We start from the raw sequence: 24498 nt of genomic DNA, 5'->3' as shown, positions 1-24498 counted from the left end.
GCGGTACTAGGCACGCATCCAGTACCCCGTCACCTTACTGCACCCACACCTCACTGCCACCTGTCGTCCTCGTCCATGTAGCTATCCAGTCTACTCTTAAAACAAGCTATCGTCCCTGCACTAACTATGTGATTGCTGAGTCTATTCCATTCCCCCACCACCCTATTACTAAACCAATGCTTGCCTATATCTCTCCTAAATCTATACTTTTCTAATTTAAATCCATTACTGCGAGTTCTATCCTGCTGGCTAATTCTCAGTACTTTACTTATATCGCCTTTGTTGTAACCCTTGACCCATTTGAATACTTCTATCAGATCTTCCCGCACTCTTCGTCTCTCTAGTGAATGTAAGTTTAGATGTTTCAGCCTATTTTGATATGGGAGGTTCCTCAGCCCCTGAATCATCTTGGTCATCCTCCTCTGAACTGATTCTAGCAAGTTGATGTCCTCATTCGCTCGCTCGCTTGCATAGAAAACGGGTGTGAACGGCAGAGCGGGTGGGGGAGTGTGCTACTGGGAACCGTTGTACTCCTGCTATGTGTGCCCCCCTAAAAGTAAATTTTTTACTGATTTGCGCAGAAAAAAAAACTATCTCCACTAAAAAAAGTAGTCATATTTTGCCCATTAAAACATAATTTGTGTCTTGATAATAATATGCCTACTCCTGCAAGATTTTTACCGCATTTTGTCTCATATACGTGGAATACTGTCTGTTCCGTATATTTATTGTTTCTTTTCCCAAGAGGCAGCGTTACAAAGACCTGAACAGGGAGAAAATATCCCCAATCGCCTGTGACATCAAGATCAAGATTCACGCACCAAATGTAAACAAAGTAAAATAAAAGAAAGAAGAGTGTCTGGGCTCAACAGGAAGGGTGTCCGGCGCCATGGAGGACATCTACAGCCTCAAGGGCGTCCCGGGGGTGTGCGAGGAGCCCCTTGACCTGAAGGAGTATTTCGAGCGGTACGCCCACGCCCTCGCCGCCTCCCCGCTGCAGGGCTCCAGGGTGAGGACTGTTTGTTACCGTTACCGTTGATGAGGTTTCAGGCCCTGCTGCTCCGCCGCTGATGCAGCGCTCTACGAGGGCCGTCAACAATTTCAACGTTAGCCTCAATAATAGTCTTCGATGCACTTATTCTCAAACATTGTAGTGAGTGTTTTAATTTCTTTTACGAATAATATCATATATAACAACTAGTTCATGTCTGCTAATTTCATTATAGTATCACAATTAAATATTCAACACTTATTTCCAGCACACTGAACATTCATCACACACAATTTATCTTTAAGTACAGACACTACTTAATAGCCATGATTGGTCATGTTACGAATTCTCTCAATTTCAGTCTGGAGAACTACACAACACCGGTCATTTGCTGAGTGGTTGATTTCAGGTTTCTTGTATCTCACACAATTTATGCATTTCTTCTCAGCCATGGTACACTCCTGTGATTTATGATTGCCAGCGCATTTGAAACAATTTGGGGCGTCTCCATTGGTCTTGGCAGTACAGTTGGCCTCAAGATGGCCATATCTCTGACAATGATGGCATATAATTGCATGGTATCTGTCTCTCACTGTGTATATTCCCCATTCTAATTTTAGCTTGTTGTGATTCTTGTGAATCAGCTCTCTTACAATTGGGTCACACCTCAAAATGTAGTGCATCGTGCCGCCAGCTGCAGGCTTGCTAAAAACCAGCTCAATCTTATCCTCAACACCCCCAATGGCGTGTAAGAACTCATTGCGGTCTAAGATGGTCTCCTTTATTTTTTCCTTGGTCTCCTCTTTATGCACATTGCATATCATGATCTTTGGTTTCATCTTTCCAACACTCTTGGTATTAATTTGCTCAACAGACTCCAGTTTTTGAGCAGCCTCATCCCTTGTGTTCTCATTATCAAAGTTCATGATAATGTTACCTCTATTTGTAAATCTTGAATCAGTTATTTGAATACCATTCAATGCCTGGGAGACTTCATCCTTCTTTTCCTGTGTAGAGGCCTTGACAACAAGTAAATTCTTCTTAACTTTCCTCTTACGTTTGGTGACCTCAGCCCAAGTTGCATCTGCTGACTCCACATGTGCATGCTCGGCTCGCTGCAAAACGTCTGCCACATCCTGTGCCACCTCAACCAACTCCTCCTTCACACTGACTGCTCGTAACTCAACTTCTTGTTTCACTTCTAAAATTTCCTTAGATAATTCCAGCTTGAATTCTTCCATTTTTTCCACAATTTTGGTAGCCAGAGATGCTTTATGAAGGCATGGGTTGCAAATCCAATTTATTTTAGGTATATTCTCCGACTTAATTCCAGACAGATGAGCACATTTCCAATGACACCACTTAGGGCACAGACAGCACCCTATCTATCGCCTGTGGGATCCGCACAAACGTAACAGAACTCCCCCAAGTTCTTGGTTCGGCCAGCCATATCGACTCAGCACTTTTGCGAGCAAAGCGCAACACATCCGCCCCGTGCAAAGGCTCACCACTTTTAAAGTACGGTTTAGTTCATTTAATATTTTATTCGGCGCCACATGACCCTGCAGCTGCGGCGCCAAGACAAAACGCCTCAATTACCATCATCAGTGGAGGGAGAATCACTGAGAAGAGGCGTAGGCTTAAAACAGATGAGGCAAGAAGAGCATACCAGGAGGCAAGAAACAAAGAAAATCGGCTTGTGATAAAGTTGTGGAGGCAGGGCCTAACATCAATAAATTATATAAGGTGCTGGCAAATAAGTTTTCAGACTTTTTGGTATTATTATATATTGTCACCACTTTTACACCCACGAATGCCTTGGTGCTCTATGAAGGGTTCAGTGTCCATACAACACATTGCCGTATTGCTTTGCCTTTGGAAATCACTCGTTCTTGTGATATAAGGGTATTATTGAGAATCACTACACGCCTCCAAAATATGATATTACGCCTCCATATTATACTTAAGGGATGAAATACATGTCCCTTAACCATAATATGAAGGCGGAAAAACTTAAAAGTAAAAAAAAAAGTGGTAATGGTAGTGAAAAGGCATATACATACATTTGTTTTGGTGCTGGCGGCGGCCATTCGGAGTTGACCAGTGTTGCCAACGATCCGGTTAGTGATGGTACGCTTAGTTAGCGATTAGCCCACGCATGTGAAACCAGGTCCACCACGCGTGGTTACTTTTTTTTAGAACACACACCTTTAACTAATACTATACCCGGCCCAAACCTTCACAAAACCCTTTGGGTAAAGGTGCTTGTTCTAAAAAAAAAAAATAACCACGTGTGGTGGACCTGGTCTCACATGCGTGGGCTAATCGCTAACCAAGCATTGGATCGTTGGCAACACTGCTCACCTCCCAATGCCTTTTTTTATATCACAAGAACAAGTGATTTCCGACGGCAAAGCAATACAGCAATGTGTTGTATGGACACTGAGCCCTTCATAGAGCACCAAGGAGTTTGTGGGTGTGAAAATTGTGACAATATTGAATAATACCGACTTTTTTGACAAGAAAATTGAGAGAGTTATCATGAACTTTAAAGGCGACGGTTACCATGGATCCGCTGTGGAAACACCAGTCCCTGAAATAAAGTTAACAAGCTTTCAACAAGTGGATGTGGCTGTGGTGAAAACTATCAAACACAAGGTGAACCTGACGTACTGTGATAATGATCCCTCGCCGATAAGTGACATCATTAAGAGTGAAGACTTTAGTGACTTCTTAAATATTATGACTATGATGGTTAACACTAGTATCGAAAACAAGACTTTCCCTGAGAGTGAGAAAGCGGCGATCATGAAACCTATCATTAAAGGTAAATTGGACCCACAGTGTTTAAGTTCCTTTAGACCAGTATCCAACTTGACATTTCTATCTAAGATACAGGCAACTCTCGATTTACGCGAGTATTGTGTCCTTGAAGAGGTCGCGTAAATCAAACAAGAGGTAGGTTTCTATCGAAAAATAAATATTCACTTCATTCAGTGGAGAGAGAGAGAGAGAGAGAGAGAGAGAGAATATCCATATCACTGAGATATCCACTCAGGCACTCAGTCTCAGCCTCACTCGTGTGAGGAAGAAATGAGGGACACCATGAGCGACTGGCTAGTATTGGTACCGATACAGAGCAGTCTGGTAACAGTACTGTACCATATAGCTGGTACAGGTAACTCGATTTACGCGAGTTTGGTTTACTCGTTTTTTAAATAACACGGGGCCAAAATCCAAATAAATTATTAATTTACACATTTTTTCCACTTATATGCGATATTTTATGGAGTGGCCACCATATGTCTCACGCAACTGGACTCAAATGGCGCCGCGGCCACACAGCTGAGCTCAGTTGTTCCCACGCGCCACTTGAACAACAATACAGTACCCACGCTGCCACGCTACTCAACATAGGGGTGGGCAGGTACCGGTACCAGTACCGGTACTAACGGTACCAGCTATACGGTACGGTACCGGTACCAGACTGCTCAGTACCGGTACCAATACTAGCCAGTTGCTCGTGGTGTCCCTCATTTCTTCCTCACACAAGTGAGGCTGAGACTGAGTGCCTGAGTGGATATTTCGGTGATATGGATATTCTCTCTCTCTCTCTCTCTCTCTCTCTCTCTCTCTCTCTCTCTCTCTCTCTCTCTCTCTCTCTCTCTCTCTCTCTCTCTCTCTCTCTCTCCACTGAATGAAGTGAATATTTTTTTTACGACAGAAACCTATCTCTTGTTTGATTTACATTGTTTTTGATTTACGCGACCTCTTCAAGGACGCAATACTCACGTAAATCAAGAGTTGCCTGTACCGCTAGTACCAGTACTGGTACCGGTACCTGCCTACCCCTATTGTTGAGTAGCATGGCAGCGTGGGTACTGTATTGTTGTTCAAGTGGCGCGCGGGAAGAACTGAGCTCAGCTGTGTGGCCGCGGTGCCATGCGAGTCCAGTTGCGTGAGACATCTGGTGGCCACTCCATAAAATATCGCGTATAAGTGAAAAAACATGTAAATTAAACATTTATTTGGATTTTGGACCCCGCGTTATTTCAAAAATGCATAAACCAAACTCGTGTAAATCGAGAGTTACCAATATTACGGTCCCAAACAACTAAGGAGACTGACTGCCCTGCATCAACTCAGCAATAAAAAGAAAATAGTGTGTAAGAGTGAAAAGTATTACTCAAGCACTCCCCTCTCACATGAAAAAGATGCAGGCAAAAGCTCAGGAACCAAACATAAATTAGTAATTGCGAGGACGCAGGTTATAGTCATGTGGTGGAAAGATAGACAAGGCATCATCAGCAGCAGCAATAACAAGAAACAAATGAGAACCACGCCAGCAGGAATCGTGGTTTGACTGAAGATCCACGGAAAATTTGCCCAATGTAATAGCCCCTTTAACCTCCTTTTCGGCCTTTGGAAATAGTCGCCGTGAGAGGCAGAAGGGTCTGAGATTACCGGCCCAGGTCATCTTGCAATTCAACCCGGTATCTGTGGGGATCATATTTCTTAAAGGCAAGAGAAATGAGAAAAAAATCATCACTCACACAAACCATTTCATAATATAAATCAATGCATTTGTGATCAGTTTATACATCATCTATTTTGGTGGGTTCATATCATGGCAAAAATTTGGCCCGTCTCTGGTACCAGGTGAATATGATGGCTGCCCCACTGCTTTCAATCTCCCCATTATTCTAATTTCTTCTCCTTTTTCTTCTTCTTTTGAGTTGTTCCACTTTGTTTTGCTTCTTCTTATGTTCTCCCTGGTACTTCCTCACACTTAAATACTTCACTACACACACTTAGTTATTTCACTGCGCACACTCAACCCGGTAGCAGCGACGGGCCAAATTTGTGGCTTTACCGTGTAGCAGCGACAGGCCAAATTTGTTCCATGATTTAAACCCCCAAAATAGACGATACATAAACTGATCACAAATACTTTGATATATATTATGAAATGGTTTGTGTGAGTGATGATTTTTTCTCATTCTTCTCGCTTAGAGGGACCGTTAAGAAACATGATCCCCGCTGCTACTGGGTTAAACGCACACTCCGCCCCGCCCTGAGTTCTGTTTTTCCTGTTCACTTTAATTGCTTCCACTGACTTTGCTCTTCTATTCTCTTTTCTTTCATTTTCATCACTGTAAGCAGCTTAATCTGAACGTTTCTTTTGCATTTCTCTATCTCTTTCTGCTTGCAATTTCTTAAAAGTGGTGTTGGAATTTCTACACTTTTTCTTCTTCTTCTTCTTTTGGGGTGTTCTGCTTTGTATCGCTTCTGCTTACGTCCTCCTTGGTTCTTCTCCGCACTGCTATGCTTCACTACGCTCTTAGTTACTTCACCCTGCCCTGCGCTCTGTGTTTGTCTGTTCGCTTTAATTGTTTCCACTGATTTTGCTTTTCTATTCTCTTCTCTTTTATTTTCTGCTCTGTAGCTTACATTGTTTGGTCTTTTCTTTTTGTGTTTACCTTTTTTGTCCCTTTGATTGTTAGCCAGGAGGGGGAAGGGGTAGCATTTAGCGCCCCTGAAGAGCACAGACAGTTCAGTTCAGATTCATTTAGGCAAATCTGAAACTACTTTGTCAATTTTCTTTAACTTCCTTTCTCATTCCATACAAACTTGGGGGCTTGTGTGAGTACTGGGTGTTTGGGGGTAAGACAAGTTGACTGAAATATGGGACTCCAAAAGTTTAGTGAAAATCTCTAACCCTAAATGTAGCTTATCTTGTAATTTAATATAACTGGGGGCCTTCGCTGCTCTCAACCTCCCCCTTATTCCCATTCAACCTAATGTAACCTAATGGGGAGTGCTGCACCCCCCTTGACTTCCCTGTTATTCTATTTTAACCAAACAAAGACTAAGTTAAGAACATCCTCATGCCCCAACATTTAAACAAAAGAAACACTAACACACAAGCGACCAGTATCCATCATATACGCCCCTGACTAATTTGCCGCAGCACGCATTTGAATTCCAGAAGTTCACCCATAGCCCACTCACCGCACCGATCGACGATACTTTTTTTATTCTGGGAGATTCTGGTGTTTTGAAAGAATCGCCGAACTGTTTCTGTCTGTTACACCTCCCGTCCCTTCACCCTCAGAAACTAGCTTACTAACAATAAAACAGGAAGTCGATTGATAAAAAAAAAAACACTACCTGACCACATCATACCCAGCCACACCATACATATTACAACAAGCCACACCATGTCAAACACCACACCAGACAGCACCAAAACACCGCATCACACTACGCCTCACGTCATATCTAGCCACACTACGCCACACCTTACACCACACCACACCCAGCCACACCATATCACACTACACCATACATCACACCAAGCAGTACCACACCACACCATATCATATATTACAGTCAGTTATACCATAGGCCTCACACCAAACCCAACCAAAGCAGTTTGAGGAAAAAGGGCCAGTGTAACACCAGTTTGAGACCCCATTGCTGCCCTCCCTGAGCGCTCGTCTTGCCGCCAACAAAGGGAACCCATGGCCGCGTCTTCGATCTTTATACAAACTGGACGCTCGTAAACCAGGGCATTTTTAGTGATTTTTTTTGGGCTCGTAAATGAAAGCACTCGTAAACTGAGGCATTCATACACCACCATCGTTCCTGCTTACTTGCTTATTGCAGTCTCCTTTACTTTACTTTATATGATGTTTTTCCCACCTGTTCCTCTAATGTGCTTTTATTTACCTCGCCCAACTTCATGATTTTGAACTCATTTCAGCTGGGCACACAGGAGGCTCTTCGAAAGTGTTTCCCACCTCCTCCTCCTGATGGCACAGAAGACCCCTTTGACCTGGAGAAGCTTGAGGCAGCCTGCAGGTGAGGTGACCAGTCCTGTGTGACCTTGTGTTGTAATATTATGGATGTGGGTATCATGCATCTGCCACCGTCCTCCGTGTACAAAAGTTATGTCAAAGATTTATGTAATTTTCAGCTGCTATGTGCGTAAGACCCCATTCGATAGTTCTCTTAACCCTTAAATGACGGATATTGTTTATTTATTCAAACCCGGCGCGGTCCACACAGACGGCCAAATTTGTGCCATGATATAAACCCCCCAAAATAGATGATACATAATCTGATCACAAATGCATGGATATATATTATGAAATGGTTTGTGTGAGAGGTGATTTTTTCTCATTTGTCTGCGCCATATGACCCTGGCTGTTGTGGCACCTAATTTAAATCAATCAATCAATTCTCATTTTTCTCGCTTGGGGGGACCATTAAGAAACATGATCCCCGCTGCTACTGGGTTAATCAGACTTTTGCGCACCACTAATTTTAATGTTTAGCTCAAATTTTGCGGGTTTTTTGAATTGCCGAACTGTCTGCCAGCATATCTGACCCTCGTGGATTTGAAATAAGATCAATAGTCCTCACTGAGCAGCCTTGGAACCCTATGATGAGAAAACACAGGGAAACACAGTGACACATCAGGAGGAAACGACAGGATAGAGAGTGAAGATTTTTCTGAGTACAAGGATAACAGTGACGAACACATTGTGAGAAGTGACAGTAGTAGTGAGTGATTTAGCGAGTGATGATGTTACTTCACTACCTGTACTGCACGCTAGCCCAGCAAGTGCTTCCATGACAGCAGTGCAGGGTAGGACGACTATGGATTTTTTTTTTTATTTATTTATTTATTTTTTTTTTTTTTACAACAAAGGAGACAGCTCAAGGGCACAAAAAAAGGAAACAATAATAAAAAAAAGCCCGCTACCCGCTGCTCCTAAAAAGAATCCAAAGAGGTGGCCGAAAGAGAGGTTCATTTCGGGAGGATAAGGCATTGAGTTCCCACGACAGAAACAGCCGGCTCTGAGGAGGACTCAAAAAGGAGTGAGTAAAGTAGATGTTGTCAAAATTGTTTCAGTGTAAAGAACAGTTCATATTATTGACATCCAGTGGTGAGGGAGGAAGTGTGAAGCGTGCCGCCACATGAATGAACAAACAAAAATTAGCAGCTGTTGTTACCCGTGTCTAGGGACCATTCGATGAGAACAATACCCGTCGTTTAACCCGGTAGCAGCGGGGATCATGTTTCTTAATGGTCCCCCCAAACGAGAAAAATGAGTAAAAATCACCACTCACACAAACCATTTCAAAATATATATCAAAGCATTTGTGATCAGTTTATGTATCATCTATTTTTGGGGTTTTATATCATGGCACAAATTTGGCCCGTTGCTGCTACACGGTAAAGCCACAAATTTATTATGGCTCGCTACACGGTAAAGCCACAAATTTGGCCCGTCACTGCTACATGGTAAAGCCACAAATTTGGCCCATCGCTGCTACATGGTAAAGCCACAAATTTGGCCCATCGCTGCTACATGGTAAAGCCACAAATTTGGCCCGTCGCTGCTACATGGTAAAGCCACAAATTTGGCCCGTCGCTGCTACATGGTAAAACCACAAATTTGGCCCGTCGCTGCTACATGGTAAGGCCACAAATTTGGTCCGTCGCTGCTACATGGTAAAGCCACAAATTTGGCCCGTTAACTGCTACATGGTAAAGCCACAAATTTGGCCCGTCGCTGCTACACGGTAAAGCCACAAATTTGGCCCGTTGCTGCTACATGGTAAAGCCACAAATTTGGCCCGTTGCTGCTACATGGTAAAGCCACAAATTTGGCCCGTCGCTGCTACATGGTAAAGCCACAAATTTGGCACGTCGCTGCTACATGGTAAAGCCACAAATTTGGCCCGTCGCTGCTACACGGTAAAGCCACAAATTTGGCCCGTCGCTGCTACACGGTAAAGCCACAAATTTGGGCCGTCGCTGCTACATGGTAAAGCCACAAATTTGGCCCGTCGCTGCTACCGGGTTAAGGGTTGAACACCTCACACACCTCATTCACTCCTGCATTGTGTTCTATCCCTGCTTTTGCTTTTCCAAGTATTTCCTCCACTTTCCTCCTATACGTCTCCCTGTGGCCACTGTCATGCAATTTCTCACTTGCTAGTTCCTTCCTACCCGTTTCCCTCTTCCCACTCCCTCTGAGTTCCCATTTCTCTCATCCTAATTTTGGCAGCTAATGCAAAGTGTTCAGATCCATTGTACATTCCTCTCATAACTTTTGCATCCACTGCGTCCTGTCACAACCTTGTATCCACAGCTGTATCATCCATTACACTCCTCATGTCACCCCTTGCCCATGTATTAGGGATGTACCCATGTATCGGTATCGGTGGTATCGGTACATTTTAAGAATATCGGTATCGGCTGATTTTCTGCCGATACTACCGATACTTGGAGTTTTGTATGTCGCATGTCACTCGTTGCCAGGGTCTGGGGATTTCTTCACAGTCTTCTGCCTAAATGTATAGGTAATAAAAAGCTAACTTGAGAGTCAAACTGATCTCATGAGGCGCCTCCCCCTGCCCCTCTGTCGAAACTCTGCTGGGGTCTGTGGCAACACTTCACTATGGTTGGGAACACTGAGGTATTTTTTCTTAACAGAAATTGCCCTTTAGCGGCTGGAATTTCAAATTGTATAAAAGAAAATGTGCACAGGTATCTATTGGTCAAATATTGGGGTTTAGTTATATCGGCATCAGTCAAAAAAATTTGTTGTCGTGTTTTCCTGCTGTGTACTTTGAAGTAACTAACTTTATATTTCCTGCTCTTCTGCTCATGCTCATCCCTATATTGTTAACCAGCATCTTCACTCTTTCATCCCTCACGCTGGTAAACTCTGGAACAATCTTCCTTCATCTGTATTTCCTCCTGCCTACAACTTGAACTCTTTCAAGAGGAGGGTATCAGGACACCTCTCCTCCCGAATTTGACCTTTCTTTTGGCCACCTCTTCTGGTTCTTTTATGGGAGCAGCGATTAGCGGGCTTTTTTTTATTGTTTTTTTTTTTCTGTGCCCTTGAGCTGCCTCCTTTGTTGTAAAAAAAAAAAAAAAAAAAAATACTTTTCTCCCTCTTCCACCCTCCACCCCTGCCCATACTACTCCGCCCCTCCACGTCCTCCCACAGCCTCTCCGTGCCATCATTTCCACACTCCACATCCTTTCACATGCGTCTCACCCACTCCTGGCACACCAATCCTTCCTTTCTGAAACTCATCTATCATATCCCTCCTCTTCCCTCCCTCATTCACTCCATTCACATTCACACATGCCACCCTAGGGAGCTCCTCCCTCCTCCTCCTCCTCCCCTTCCCTGGGAGAGATGGAGACCCACCCCCCTCCACCAGTAGTCATGTTTTGTCCACCCCCGGAGGAGCCACTGGCAGCTGGCAGGGCTAGTGCAGTGCTCATTCCTGGAGGGGCACAAGGCACCATATCATCCGGAACTGCCAACATCTTACCAGAAAAAAAACTAGCAAAAGATAAAAACACTGTCCCCTAAAAACAAAGCACCAAAGGCACCTGCCCTCCCCTTTAGATTCACCACAAAACAATATAATTCCTACACACCATAAAACAACAATACTAAAACCAACCTGTGGTGTAACAAGGAGGTCACCTCAAGAAGGCGGGGCAGGACTTGGCTACCACAGATGTGGCTGTGGCAGACCAGCGAGGTGCTGCTAGCTCCCAATAACCTGATGTCTGGCTTGGCACAGTGACACCTCCAACCTCATTGGTTATGATGATGGTGCTGCGCCAAGCTAAATACCTAGCACAGCTACTCCCAGCACTCAGTGTCTGGACTCAGCAGACATCCTGCATCCACCCTGACTGTAACAGCCCTCTCATGTCCGCTGAGAGCAGTGCCTCTTGGGGTCATTATTCAGCCCCTAATTTTGACCCTTGGGGCTTAACCTCTTCCAGGAGGCAGTGCAACTAAGCTTTAGGAAAAATACACATTTCTGTGATACATTCCTGCTTGTGGCCACTGACCAAGGTGCATGCAATTCTCTAGGACTGTTTAGGATGCTGAATTATTTTGCATGGGTCTCCCTGCTTGAGTAAGCTCATGATAAGATAACTGCCATCTGCATGATGAGCTACATAGTAAAAGTTATGTAAATTCATGCTATGTTTCCCCTTCAGCCCAGACCTCCTGACGGTGAGGGACGAGCTGGGGCCGGGCACCGCACAGCTGCCGGCAAAAAAGTCTGGTCGCTTCCACAACTGGTACACAGGTGAGCTTCTCTTTGAAGTAAGTAGTAGTGAATGAAAACTAGAAGCAAATAAAGTAAAACTAAAGTAGAAACTAAGTATTTATTAAGTGTAAGGAACAATATATATATATATATATATATATATATATATATATATATATATATATATATATATATATATATATATATATATATATATATATCATACTGTTTCAAATTTCCTGGAATTGTTTCCTTCATATTCTAAGTTTCGCTTTTAAATTGGAATTTTCATGACATTTAAAAAATTTCCTGATTCGGTCGAGATGCTTCAAATTTCCTTTTTTCCTTCGGGGAAGATTTAAAACGATTTCAATTTTTATGGATTTGGAACCTTCAATTTTCAACCTCCCTCCTGGGTTCGGTCAAACTTTCCCTTTCCTGGAGTAGATTAGAAGTCGGAGAATTTCCTGGGAATCATCACCTCCTGTTTTAAATTTCCTCGGTCCCTTCAACCGGTCTTCTCGGTCGAGTTTCGTCGAATTCTCGTGAGTGGGTGTCGAGGGTCAGATTCTTCCTTCCTCTCCATCAGTCCAGTTCGGAGTCGGGGTCATTTCCTTCAAATTTCCTCGGAATTATCTGTCGTGGATTGAATTTTCAAATTTCCTTCAAAACCTTCAAAACCTTCAAATTTCTCGAGTCATCGGCAACCTTCATTTCCTGGTCCTCTGAATTTCAACCAACAAATTTCCTGAAGTCGGAACCTCGGGATTCTTCAAATTTTCCTGTCGTCGTTGTCGTCGCCGCCTGGAATTTCCTGGGTGTCTTCGGTCCCAACCTTCAATTTCCTGGGGGAATTGGTCGCCCTCAGAATTCAAATTTCTGGGAGAGTCAGATGCAGTCTTCAATTTCCCTGAATTGGAGCAGAGTTCAACCTTCAATCAAATTCCTGGTCGGAGCAACCCTCAAATTTCCTGGAGTCGGTCGAGTCTTCAAATCATCTTTTCCTGGTCGGTCAATGGATTCAAAATTCCTGGAGTCTCCTGGTCTGTCGAATTCCTACAAGGACCTTCTGGAGTCCTCGGGCCTTGGCCCCTCCTGGTTCCTCAAGTCGATCAAGTTTCAAATTTCCTTTCCTGGGTGGGTGAGCAACCTTCAAATTTAATTCCTCTCAATCGCATTTATTCCCTTTTAATTTTCTGAGTCCTGATTTACATTTAAATTTCCTGTGGTCGGTCTAAATGTTCGGTTCGGTGGTGGTAATTTTCCTGGATTCGGTTTCGGAGTCGCAACATAATTTCCTCATTGGAGTCGTCGAATTTCATTCGTTCCATTTTTCCCGAGTCGTGGTAATTTTCATTTTATTTAGTCGTTTCCTGTCGGGTCAGTAAATTAACATTTAAATTTCCTGACGGTGGGTCGAAAATTTCCCTTCAAATTTCCTGGTTCAAATTTCCAAATTTCCTTCAAATTTCCTTTACTGGAGTGAATTAGGTTTAAATTTACTGGGTCGTAATGAATCGGAGTTGATTTTTAACATTTATGGTCGGAGTTGGAGTATCCAAATTCAGGAACACCATAGATGATACATAAACTGATCACAAATGCTTTGATTTGTATTATGAAATGATTTGTGGGAGTGATGATTTTTTCTCATTTTTCTCGCTTAGAGGGACCATTAAGAAACATGGTCCCCGCTGCTACCAGGTTAAATCTGATGGCTTCACAGCTGTCACATCTGTCTCTAAAGTTGAACTCCTTACTCAAAATTACTGTGAAAATTCCATCTGGACAACTCAGGGCATATTCCTCACACTCATCCCCTCTCTGACTGCACTATGCTTCTTATTAAAGTTCTTAAAATGATGTTTTCTATGCCCTCTCTGGCCTCAACCCTCAGAAGGCTTATGGACCTGATGGAGTGCCTTCTATTATCTTTAAAAGCTATTCTTTCATGCTGACACCCTGCCTGGTCAAAGTTTTTCATCTCCGCCTATCAACATCAATCTTTCCTTCCTGCTGGACGTACACCTACATACAGCCTGTGGCTAGGTAGGATGGCAGCTCAAATCCTTGAAACTACTGCACTTTACCTTTGCTTTCTTGTCTTTCTAAAGCTTTTGATACAGTTCTTAATCTGTCCACTACAATTGTCAGGGATTTGGCCTTCACTGGTAGCCTGGTAACATATAGTCCCAGGTCTTTCTCTGCCTCTGTGGTGGATAGTGGAGTGTTTCCCATGTGGTATTGGTATGCTGGATATTCCTTCCCAAGGTGCAGGACTTTACATTTTTCTTCATTGAATTGTAGCAGCCACTTATTGCTCCACTCCTGTAGCTTGGTGATGTCTTCTTGTAGGAAATTCAGTCATGGGGTTAACAGGAAAGTTCATTATGCTGGGATCACACCTCTGCGATTTTGCCTCTGCGACTTACTGCGACACCGAAAATATTTGAGTCTCAGCTCGGTCGCCACCCGAGAAGTGCGATTTGTTGTGACAAGAAAGATCTCGCGATCCGTTACGACGTGTGCTTAATCTCCGTTCGGTTAGTCGTAGACCTTTGCAATCATTGCAGGTGCATATCACAGCTTACTGCAATTATCGCAAACTCATGCAGGGATTCATCGTGAGCACGTCGCGAGCACCTGCGACATATGCGCGATTATTCCAATGGATAAAGAATGTTGCTCGACTGGCTCTCATTTCCAGTTCGACTTTGGAACGATGTACTTTAATTAATCGTGACCACCTGCTGGGCGTCCCCACAGGGATATAAATGAGGGTTGGGCCACCTGCCTGTATGTACACCAATCTACCACTGCAGTAGCAACGCCACCACCATGAGCCTCATTGACTTTATCGGCAAGTGTTGTGGGTGTGTTAAACAATGTCGACGATGATGGTGGTGGTTTGGGGCTTGGTGGATTGGTAGGTGTGGGGGCTGGTGGAGAGACTTTGGTCTTCTTGGTTTTCTGGGGGAGTTGGTGTCCTTCCTTTCCTTCGGCATGATGTAGGTGCCCTGAAGGGGACAAGACATTGTGTGGCACACTGTGGGCGGGAGCGGTGGTTGGCAGAGCGAGAGGCAGTCGTCACCAAAACACAGCAGTGTGGAGTCTCAGTGAGGGAGCGTCGCTCACCCAGCTTATTTATAGGAGATGCTGCTGCGATACCTTGTTGCCACATCTTGTGATAAGTTGCTAGATTCGCCAATGATTTGTTGCAGGCCACTGCAATCATTGCAACGATATCGTTGTCGAGTCACAGTGTGCTGCGCTTTCACTGCGATCACGCTGCGATGAGTCAAGCGATATGGGAATCGCAGAGGCAGTTGCGATCTATTTTGAACATTCCAAAAAAAATCATAGCGGCAGCCGCATCGTGTGAACACCCGTGATATGTGGCAGCACTGCTACGCTTCGGAAAGAGTCTCTGCAATTTCTGTTGCAACTGTTGCAGCGAGAGTGTAGTAGATTGTGATTTCAGCACTTTTTTCAAATTTTCAGTATCACAGAAAGTCACAAAGGCAAAATCACAGATGTGTGATCCAAGCATTAGCAACTTTCAACTTCTAATCTTCTTTGATCACCAGTGTGAAAACGCCCCCCTGCCTCAGGCTAGAATCAGGCTCAGGCGACTCCATGGACTGTGTCTGACCCTTTGTTCTGTGCTTCTCAAAGAAAGGCACGGAGAACGTACTTGATTTCTGGTCTTCCTCCACCTCCAACTTTTGTCTCTTCCGCTCTTAACCCATCCGCTGCAATTGGCACGGATTTCACCTTCACTGGTAGCCTGGTAACATATAGTCCCAGGTCTTTCTCTGCCTCTGTGGTGGATAGTGGAGTGTTTCCCATGTGGTATTGGTAAGCTGGATTTTCCCTCCCAAGGTGCAGGACTTTACATTTTTCTTCATTGAATTGTAGCAGCCACTTGTTGCTCCACTCCTGTAGCTTGGTGATGTCTTCTTGTAGGAGGTCAAGGGGTTAAGCTCCACTTTCCTTTTGCATCAATAGTGAAAAAAAAAAAAAAAAGAAAAAAAAAAGCCCGCTACTCACCACTCCCATAATAGACAACAGTAATAGACAACAGTAAAGAGTAGCCAAAAGAGACGTCAATTTTGGGTGGAGAGGTGTCTTGATTCCCTCTTCCACACATCCACCTTTCATCCTGCTGCCAGTTGGAAGTGAGCAGTGGTGCTGTGAGGGATGTGCTGCGATGTGTGGGCCTCTTATATTCCCCTTGTGTCCCAGTGTGTCTTAGCCTACTAGATTTAGCGGTGAAAAAGGTGGATGATGAATTGCAAGTTCTCAACCTCTTGTATGCTCTTCGTACCCTTGTGTATTAGATAGATTCATGGACTAGTGGCACAATTTTTTATTTTTATTTTACAGGAGAGGAAACAGTTCACCCAGTAGCAGCGGGGATCATGTTTCTTAATGGTCCCTCTAAGCGAGAAAAATGAGAAAAAATCACCCCTCACGCTGGCCATTTCATAATATATATCAAAGCATTTGTGGTCAGTTTATGTATCATCAATTTTGGGGGGTTTATATCATGGCACAAATTTGGCCCGTCGCCGCTACACAGTAAAGCCACAAATTTGGCCCGTCGCCGCTACACAGTAAAGCCACAAATTTGGCCCGTCGCTGCTACCGGGTTAAAGGGCAAAAAAAAAGGAAACAATAATGAAAAAAGCCCGCTATTCACTGCTCCTACAAGAGTCAAGAGGAGTGGCCGAAAGATGGGTCAATTTTGGGAGGAGAGGTGTCCTGATACCCTCCTCTTGGTGAATAACTAGTTCTCAGGAGCTGCCATGTGTAGACTGCCTGGCCCTTTGGAGGCTTATATTCATGTGTGCTGTAGTCAAACCTTTTCAAATAGTCCGTTTGGGTGTTCAGTTCCGTGGGTCCTTTCCTCCCCTCTGCTCTGCCACACACTCCCAGCACCTATTTTTTCCTCTCATATGTTTCCTATAGGTAACATATGAGAGGAAGGGACAGGTGTTGGGACTGTGTGGCAGAGCAGAGGGGAGGAAAGGGCCCATGGAATTGAACGCCCAAACGGACTATTTGAAATGGATTGACTATCGTGATGGTAATAGTTACAGACAGACTTTCCCCCGCCAGGCTCATTCAAGGACATGTACATTCCTGAAGGAGGTAAAGACACGCTGCACACTCTGGCATCCCTGGCCGAGGAACACTCCCGGAGGAAGAATATTGCAGACTACGCTCAACTCAGGAACAGAAACCTCAAATACTTCAACACACTGCGGCTGGTGAGTCTTAGGTACATATTATTAACCCGGTAGCAGCGGGGATCATGATTCTTAATGGTCCCTCTAGGCGAGAAAAATGAGAAAAAATCACCCCTCACACAAACCATTTCATAATATATATCAAAGCATTTGTGATCAGTTTATGTATCATCTATTTTTGGGGGTTAAAATCATGGCACAAATTTGGACCGTCACTGCTACACGGAAAAGCCACAAATTTGGACCATCGCTGTTACACAGTAAAGCCACAAATTTGGCCCGTCGCTGCTACCGGGTTAAACGTCTCGGGCTCCCACTACAACTATTTTCCAAGGCCACAGCAGCAGGGAGCGACACAACTTGTATGGCAGTTTATTTACAGGCATCACAACCCTTACCAGCTGTTGCTCCTCTGCCCACCAGACATACACACTCATTTCCACATTGTCCAAAGCAAGATCTTTATGGATAAGAACTTTGGTTAACCTGTCCGCTGCGATTGGCACAGATTTGGCCTTCACTGGTAGCCAGGTAACATATTGTCCCAGGTCTTTCTCTGCCTGTGGTGGATAGTGGAGTGTTTCCCATGTGGTATTGGTATATGCTGGATTTCCCCTCCCAAGATGCATAACTACATTTTTCTTTATTGAACTGTAGCAGCCACTTTTTGTTCCACTCCTGTAGCTTGGTGATGTCTTCTTGTAGGATATCCACAGCCAAAAGGTTTAGTCTGGTTTTATAAATGCACCCAGATCCTGCTCCTTCCTTACCTTGTGAAGTATTCCTTTGTTCTCAAATATATATTCTGGCAACTTCAAACCTCTCAAAAAACTATAGAGTGCAAAGATCTAAAGGTTGCTTATGTTCACCTGTCCTTTAGTGATCCTAAGGGGAGGTTGAAGGGGGTAGATGAGAATGTTTTAGCTGTGGTGAGGTGTAGGTTTTGGTAAGAAACAAGATATTAAAAAGTTAAAGTATACATGGAGTTTCTGGATACCCAGGGGCCAAATAGGCGGGGTTTTACTGTAAATAATTCACCTGATATTAAACGCTAAAGCTTTTGATATTGAAAAGTAAAATGCTGGAGACTTCGTGCCAAGTACCCAATATCAAAGTGAGATTTTAACCCCTTAGATGAGGATTTCCTACAAGAAGACATCACCAAGCTTCAAGAATGGAGCAAAAAGTGGCTGCTACAATTCAATGAAGAAAAATATAAAGTCCTGCACCTTTGTAGGGGATATCCAGCATACCAATACCACATGGGAAACACTCCACTATCCACCACAGAGGCAGAGAAAGACCTGGGAGTATATGTTACCAGGCTACCAGTGAAAGACAAATCCGTGCCAATCGCAGCAGACGGGTTAATGACTGCGTATTTGTAGGGGGCCAACGTTAATTACAGTTCAGTTTATTATGGTGCGTGTAACTGAAGAATGTTGCTGTTTGTGATATTTCATGCTGCTGTCAGGTAATGGAAATACTTGAATAGGTAAAGTCTATCTGTAAAATTGCCATGTATGTTTTTATTCTAACTTGGAAATATCAAATCCTTGCTCTGTGGATTGCTAGGAATCTCGGTGACAACTTCAATAGCAAATACTAGCATGAAAAATAACTCCCGATATTTTAAACAGGTGGAAAACAGTGGAGGTTCCCCCGACCCACCTGTTGGTGCCAAGGAAGGGCTGCCAGAGGACCTAAATGAGATTGTGATCAACGTGAGGGTGCACAGACCTTTCCACAAGAGGATGTACGGCAACAAGTTTCAAAGGTGAGTGTAAAGAGAACAATTAATTATCAATCTGTACTCTATTTGCAGCATATTGTCAACCCTTCACACACATACAAAAGTTGATCAGATCGTCCAATAACTTTTTCAGTGCCACAAGGGTGTTCCAATGGTTTTGTCAAGGCGTAGAAGAACCTTAACCCGGTAGCAGCAGGGATCATGTTTCTTTATGGTCCCCCCAAGTGAGAAAAATGAAAAAAATCACCACTCACAAACCATTTCATAATATGTATCCAAGCATTTGTGATCAGATTATGTATCATCTATTTTAGGGGGTTTAAATCATGGCCCAAATTTGGCCCGTCGCTGCTACACGGTAAAGCCACAAATTTGGCCTGTTGCTGCTGCACGGTAAAGCCACAAATTTGGCCTGTTGCTGCTTCACGGTAAAGCCACAAATTTGGCCTGTTGCTGCTTCACGGTAAAGCCACAAATTTGGCCTGTTGCTGCTGCACGGTAAAGCCACAAATTTGGCCTGTTGCTGCTGCACGGTAAAGCCACAAATTTGGCCTGTCGCTGCTTCACGGTAAAGCCACAAATTTGGCCTGTCGCTGCTACACGGTAAAGCCACAAATTTGGCCCGTCGCTGCTACACGGTAAAGCCACAAATTTGGCGTGTCGCTGCTTCACGGTAAAGCCACAAATTTGGCCTGTCTCTGCTTCACGGTAAAGCCACAAATTTGGCCAGTCGCTGCTACCGGGTTAACCCTTTCAGTGCTATATGGTACCTAGCACCATGTATGAGGAGGGAGTACTGTACTATCATCCCACATCTCAAAACCTGATAGCAACAAAATATATCCATTGAAAGCTGTTTTAGCCCATCCACTGCGATTGTCAGAGATTTGCCTTTCACTGGTAGCCTGGTAGCATATACTCCCAGGTCTTTCTCTGCCTCTGTGGTGGATAGTGGAGTGTTTCCCATGTGGTACTGATATGCTGGATTTCCCCTCCCAAGGTGCAGGACTTTACATTTTTCTTCAGTGGATTGTATCAGCCACTTGTTGCTTCACTCCTGTAGCTTGGTGATGTCTTCTTGTAGGAAATCTGCAGTTAAGGGGTTAAAGACACATCCATCTGAAAGTTTATTTTTCTCTTTCTTTTGGCAGCACCTTCCCCAAGCATAGCCAGGAGCTGCTGCTACTTGGCTCTCAGAAGCTGACTGAGCTACGTGACAGCATAGTGTGCATCAACACCCTTGCTGTGGGCCAGGACCTGTCACCCCTCCCTGAGTACAAGAACATCAAGTACATCCCCACTGCTGTCGTTAGTGATGTGTTCATTGTTGTCATTCCTGGGAAGGGCCACTGTTAGGTATCAGCTGTGCATGCAGCCACTTTGGGTCAATGTTTCTGAAGAGGTTCCAAAATATTTGCTGCGAGTAACTGCTGCATACATAGAATATAGAATTGATAAGTGAAGGTGAATGATGGGTAGAGCGTTGAGGTTGAGCATAGGTATTCTGTTGCAGTGTGTATGATTCAGATTCTGTTGGAAGTTATACCCATAGAATTGAAGACGACAGAGTTATGAGGGCGAAATAAAGGACTGCCCTTTTAACATCACGTTTAACTAAATTTGCATATTTTAAGTTTGCATAAAACAAGAGGTACCTGTACTACTACTACTACTACAGATTGAGAATCCTTTATCCAAAATTCCAAAATCCGAGTCTTTTGATGCCGACATGATTTTTTTTTTTTTTTTTTTTTTTTTTTTTTTTTTTTTTTTTTTTCACCACCTTACGGGTAGGGACACGGGCCATATGGAGGCTGTCAGGGTCAAGCGCGTACGTACCTCCGAGGAGAGACCACAGACCCTTGCTGGGTGATGGCTCATGCAGGGGAGGGGAGGATGCCGATAGACCAACTCTATTGACTGATGTCAGCCTTGCCAACCAAGTCGGTCTTTCAACAAGGACTGGCGTGTCTCTGTACAAGTTGAAGACGTGAGCATGGGTTCCCTTTGTTCGGCACAGGAGGAGAGTGCTCAAAGCGGAAAACAATGGGAATAGAGTCTCTTTGGGTTGCCACCATCAGCTAAAAAATTAAGGAACGCAACATCCCATTCTCCAATACAGAACGAATCAATATTTTAAGGAACGGTTGGTAACTCTTAAAATTTCTCTAGCCTGCCATGACTGACAGCCGCTGCTGGTGGAGGCATGAGGAAGGGGGAGGGACGTTACGACGCGTATTTTACACGTATTTCAGGACAACCCTTGACAAACATAATTTTATGGACTTTTTGTTGTTCACCAAAAATTGTGCTCACCACAGTTTTAAAATACTGAATATAACTGCTTAACCATTCAGACAGCCAAATACGGAACAAATGGTGTACGTAAAGTTAGGTTTGGTTAGTTTAAATTTATTCGGCATGAAGTGCGGGGCGGCGGAAATACATAACGCAGCGCAAGACGGGACATGGGGGTGGCAGTCCACTATACACGGGTCGGTGTTGCGAGAAATACCTCCTCGCAGAAATAAGTCTCTCTGCTGTTCAGTACGCATGCACACACGGGGAATACACAGCAGGAAAAACATTAATTTGCCTGGTTTTGTTCTAGTTTGTCCACTTGTGATCTTTGTGAGCAGTGAGTGAAATACAGAAACAGTGAGCAAGTTGAACCTTTCTGCGAGCTATTTTGCGGCTGCAGCGGCGGGTGCACAACTGGGAATCGAAAAGGCAATCATTCCGGAGAAAATACTATCTGCATAATAAACAGCATCATATTTTGTCCAGAAAGAAGCAGTCAGCATCTCAAAATCAGTAGGCTACCCTCTCGTGAATAACCCCCATTTTCAGTTTTCATTTAATTTAGATTCAAACAAAAATATAAAATATGAAAAAATCTGAAATCTGCAACACATTCAGTCCCAGGGATTTCGAATAAGGGATTCTCAACCCGTACTATCATCATCATCATCATCATCATCGTTCAACGTCCATTTATTCCCTATGGTGGGGTTGGACGGGATATGACCCTCCTCCACTGTTGCCGGTCCATAGCCATTTCTTCCGTGGTGTTCAGCCTCCTCATATCTTCCTCCACCACCTTTCTCCACGTCTTCCTTGGCCTTCCTGGTGGTCTTCTGCCCTCTACCTCTACCTCAACCTGCTACCTCAAACTGTCCTACTACTACTTTTTTTTTTACAGCAAAAGAAACAGCTCTATTACTACTACTACTACTACTACTACTACTACTACTACTGCTGCTATTACTGCTACTACCACTAATAATAATAATAATAGTAATAATGATAATATTTATAATGATTATGATAATACTGTTAGTACTAAAACTGCTTCAGCTTCTTCTTTTCTACAACCTGAGATTCATTCCTCTGCCAAATATATTGTAGCTGTTAGGTGAGATGTGGAACTGTACCATGAGAGCATTTCTTAGTTGAGTCCTTACAGTATTTTATTCACCACACCCAGAAGACAATTAAAGGTGATGAAGGCAGTTTGTTCTAACATTAACCCGGTAGCAGTGGGGATCATGTCTTAATGGTCCCTCTAAGCGAGAAAAATGAGAAAAAATCACCCCTCACACAAACCGTTTCATAATATATATCGAAGCATTTGTGATCAGTTTATGTATCATCTATTTTGGGGGGTTTAAATCATGGCACAAATTTGGCCCGTCGCTGCTACACGGTAACGTCACAAATTTAGCCCGTCACTTCTACCGTGTTGAGACCCATAGCAGCACAAGAGCCAGTTCTGTAGCAAGAAAATAATCAACACAAAATGATGTAATATGGTGAGCAGGTCTTGAATAGCACAAAATCATCATCATCATTTCGTTTAATGTCCGTTTTCACTCTTCCTAGCGGTTGGACCCTTTATGGCTCTCCTCCATTCTACTCTGTCTTCTGCCTGATAGTCATCCAATCCCATCAATGCCAAGTCTTCCTGTATACACCTCCACATTTTTCTAGGTCTACCAACTGATCTTCTTTCTACCTCTAATCTCTCCACAACTCCCAGCAATGTATCCTCACCTGCTCTCTTTACATGTCCAAACCGTTGGAGTCTGACTTACTCAAATGTGAATTACCTAAACTTGCCGTCACCAGGAAACGATCAATACTATAAATCTCTCTCTCCTTTTACAGACAGAGTTCCCTTCCAGCTTCATATACATCAATGGAGTCTTTTACAATGACATGAGGCATCCCAGTGCAAAGGACTACAGTGAGGTCATCAGGAAATGGGCTCAGAAGAGGAGTGAGATAGGTACAGTGAACAATCTAGTTACTTTATGTATAACTTAAAGAGATATATCAAGAGCTCCATACAAAGAGTGAGAGGGAGAAGTTTAAGTGAGCCTTCCAGGGTTTACTAGTGAAAGTGATGAGAGATTGAAACTCCTGGTTAACCCTTGCATTAGAAGTTGGACAGGATAGGGAGAAGTTTGAATGAGCCTTCCAGGGTTTACTAGTGAAAGTGATGAGAGATTGAAACTCCTGGTTAACCCTTACATTAGAAAGTTGGACAGGATAGGGAGAAGTTTGAATGAGCTTTCCAGAGATTACTAGTGAAAGTGACGAGAGATTGAAACTCCTGGCTAACCTTTGCATTAAAAAGTTGGACAGGATAGGGAGGATCTTGAGTTGAAAGTCTTGGACAACAGGGCCCTGCTTGAGAGTGAGCAGATCGCCTAACTCACCCGCTGCATGGTGCTGTTGTTAGTGTTGTGTGTGTGTGTTGCATGGTATATATGCATGACAATATGGTACTGGTCTGGACTGAGAGCCAATTTCACAGTCCAACACAGTGAGTGGTTTGTAATGGCCTGAACCAAACCATTCATACCTTAAACTTAACCTAACGTGTCCTAACAAAACCAAAACAAACACTATAGGTCTTGCTTGACTCAGAAAATTCATGTATGCTTTCTTACAAATGAGACTTTCTATATAACAAAGTGAGGTCATTCTCTGTTGATTTATACCATAAGGGGATGGCTGTCATGTGTTTGAAGATACCCTAAACTTAACCTAACTTGATCTAACAAAACATAACAAAGCCCGAAACAGTCTTGACTCAAAATTCATACATGCTTCCATTCAGTCTTCGTTTGGTTTCCTCAAATTTCTGAATGTAAATATGAATGCAAAATACCACACAAGGAATTCTCGAAGTCTTTGGTATGGTTCGGAAGCTTACTGACCCATCATGGCGAACTGTGGAAGTGGCCCTCAGTCTTGGGGTTGATCTTAGGTGTAGACTATGTTGCTGAGTCGGATATAATGGAGGTAATGGAGATAGTTCTGTCCGATAGTCTGGCATTTCCAATAATCTGGCATGAATCTTTTTTTCCTTCCTTACACACATACAC

The 24498-nt window shown here is 43.6% G+C and overlaps 1 protein-coding gene across 1 annotated transcript in view; it reads left to right on the top strand.

Annotated features, from left to right (window-relative positions):
• Positions 1 to 618: 618 nt before the first annotated feature.
• The window catches only part of LOC126998437 (snRNA-activating protein complex subunit 3-like), a 33673-nt gene continuing 9793 nt past the window's right edge, over positions 619 to 24498 (top strand). Inside the window, exons 1-7 of the mRNA XM_050860122.1 lie at positions 619 to 1009; positions 7758 to 7855; positions 12048 to 12139; positions 17222 to 17373; positions 18993 to 19129; positions 20257 to 20413; positions 23273 to 23393. Of these exons, the coding sequence (XP_050716079.1) occupies positions 890 to 1009; positions 7758 to 7855; positions 12048 to 12139; positions 17222 to 17373; positions 18993 to 19129; positions 20257 to 20413; positions 23273 to 23393 (877 nt within the window). The 5' untranslated portion in view covers positions 619 to 889. The remainder of the gene's footprint in view (positions 1010 to 7757; positions 7856 to 12047; positions 12140 to 17221; positions 17374 to 18992; positions 19130 to 20256; positions 20414 to 23272; positions 23394 to 24498) is intronic.

The sequence above is a fragment of the Eriocheir sinensis genome, chromosome 2, assembly GCF_024679095.1.
Source record: "Eriocheir sinensis breed Jianghai 21 chromosome 2, ASM2467909v1, whole genome shotgun sequence".
NCBI classification, from domain to species: domain Eukaryota; kingdom Metazoa; phylum Arthropoda; class Malacostraca; order Decapoda; family Varunidae; genus Eriocheir; species Eriocheir sinensis.
Note: the sequence above shows the minus strand (reverse complement) of the source record. Positions and strands in the feature narration are given on the sequence as shown.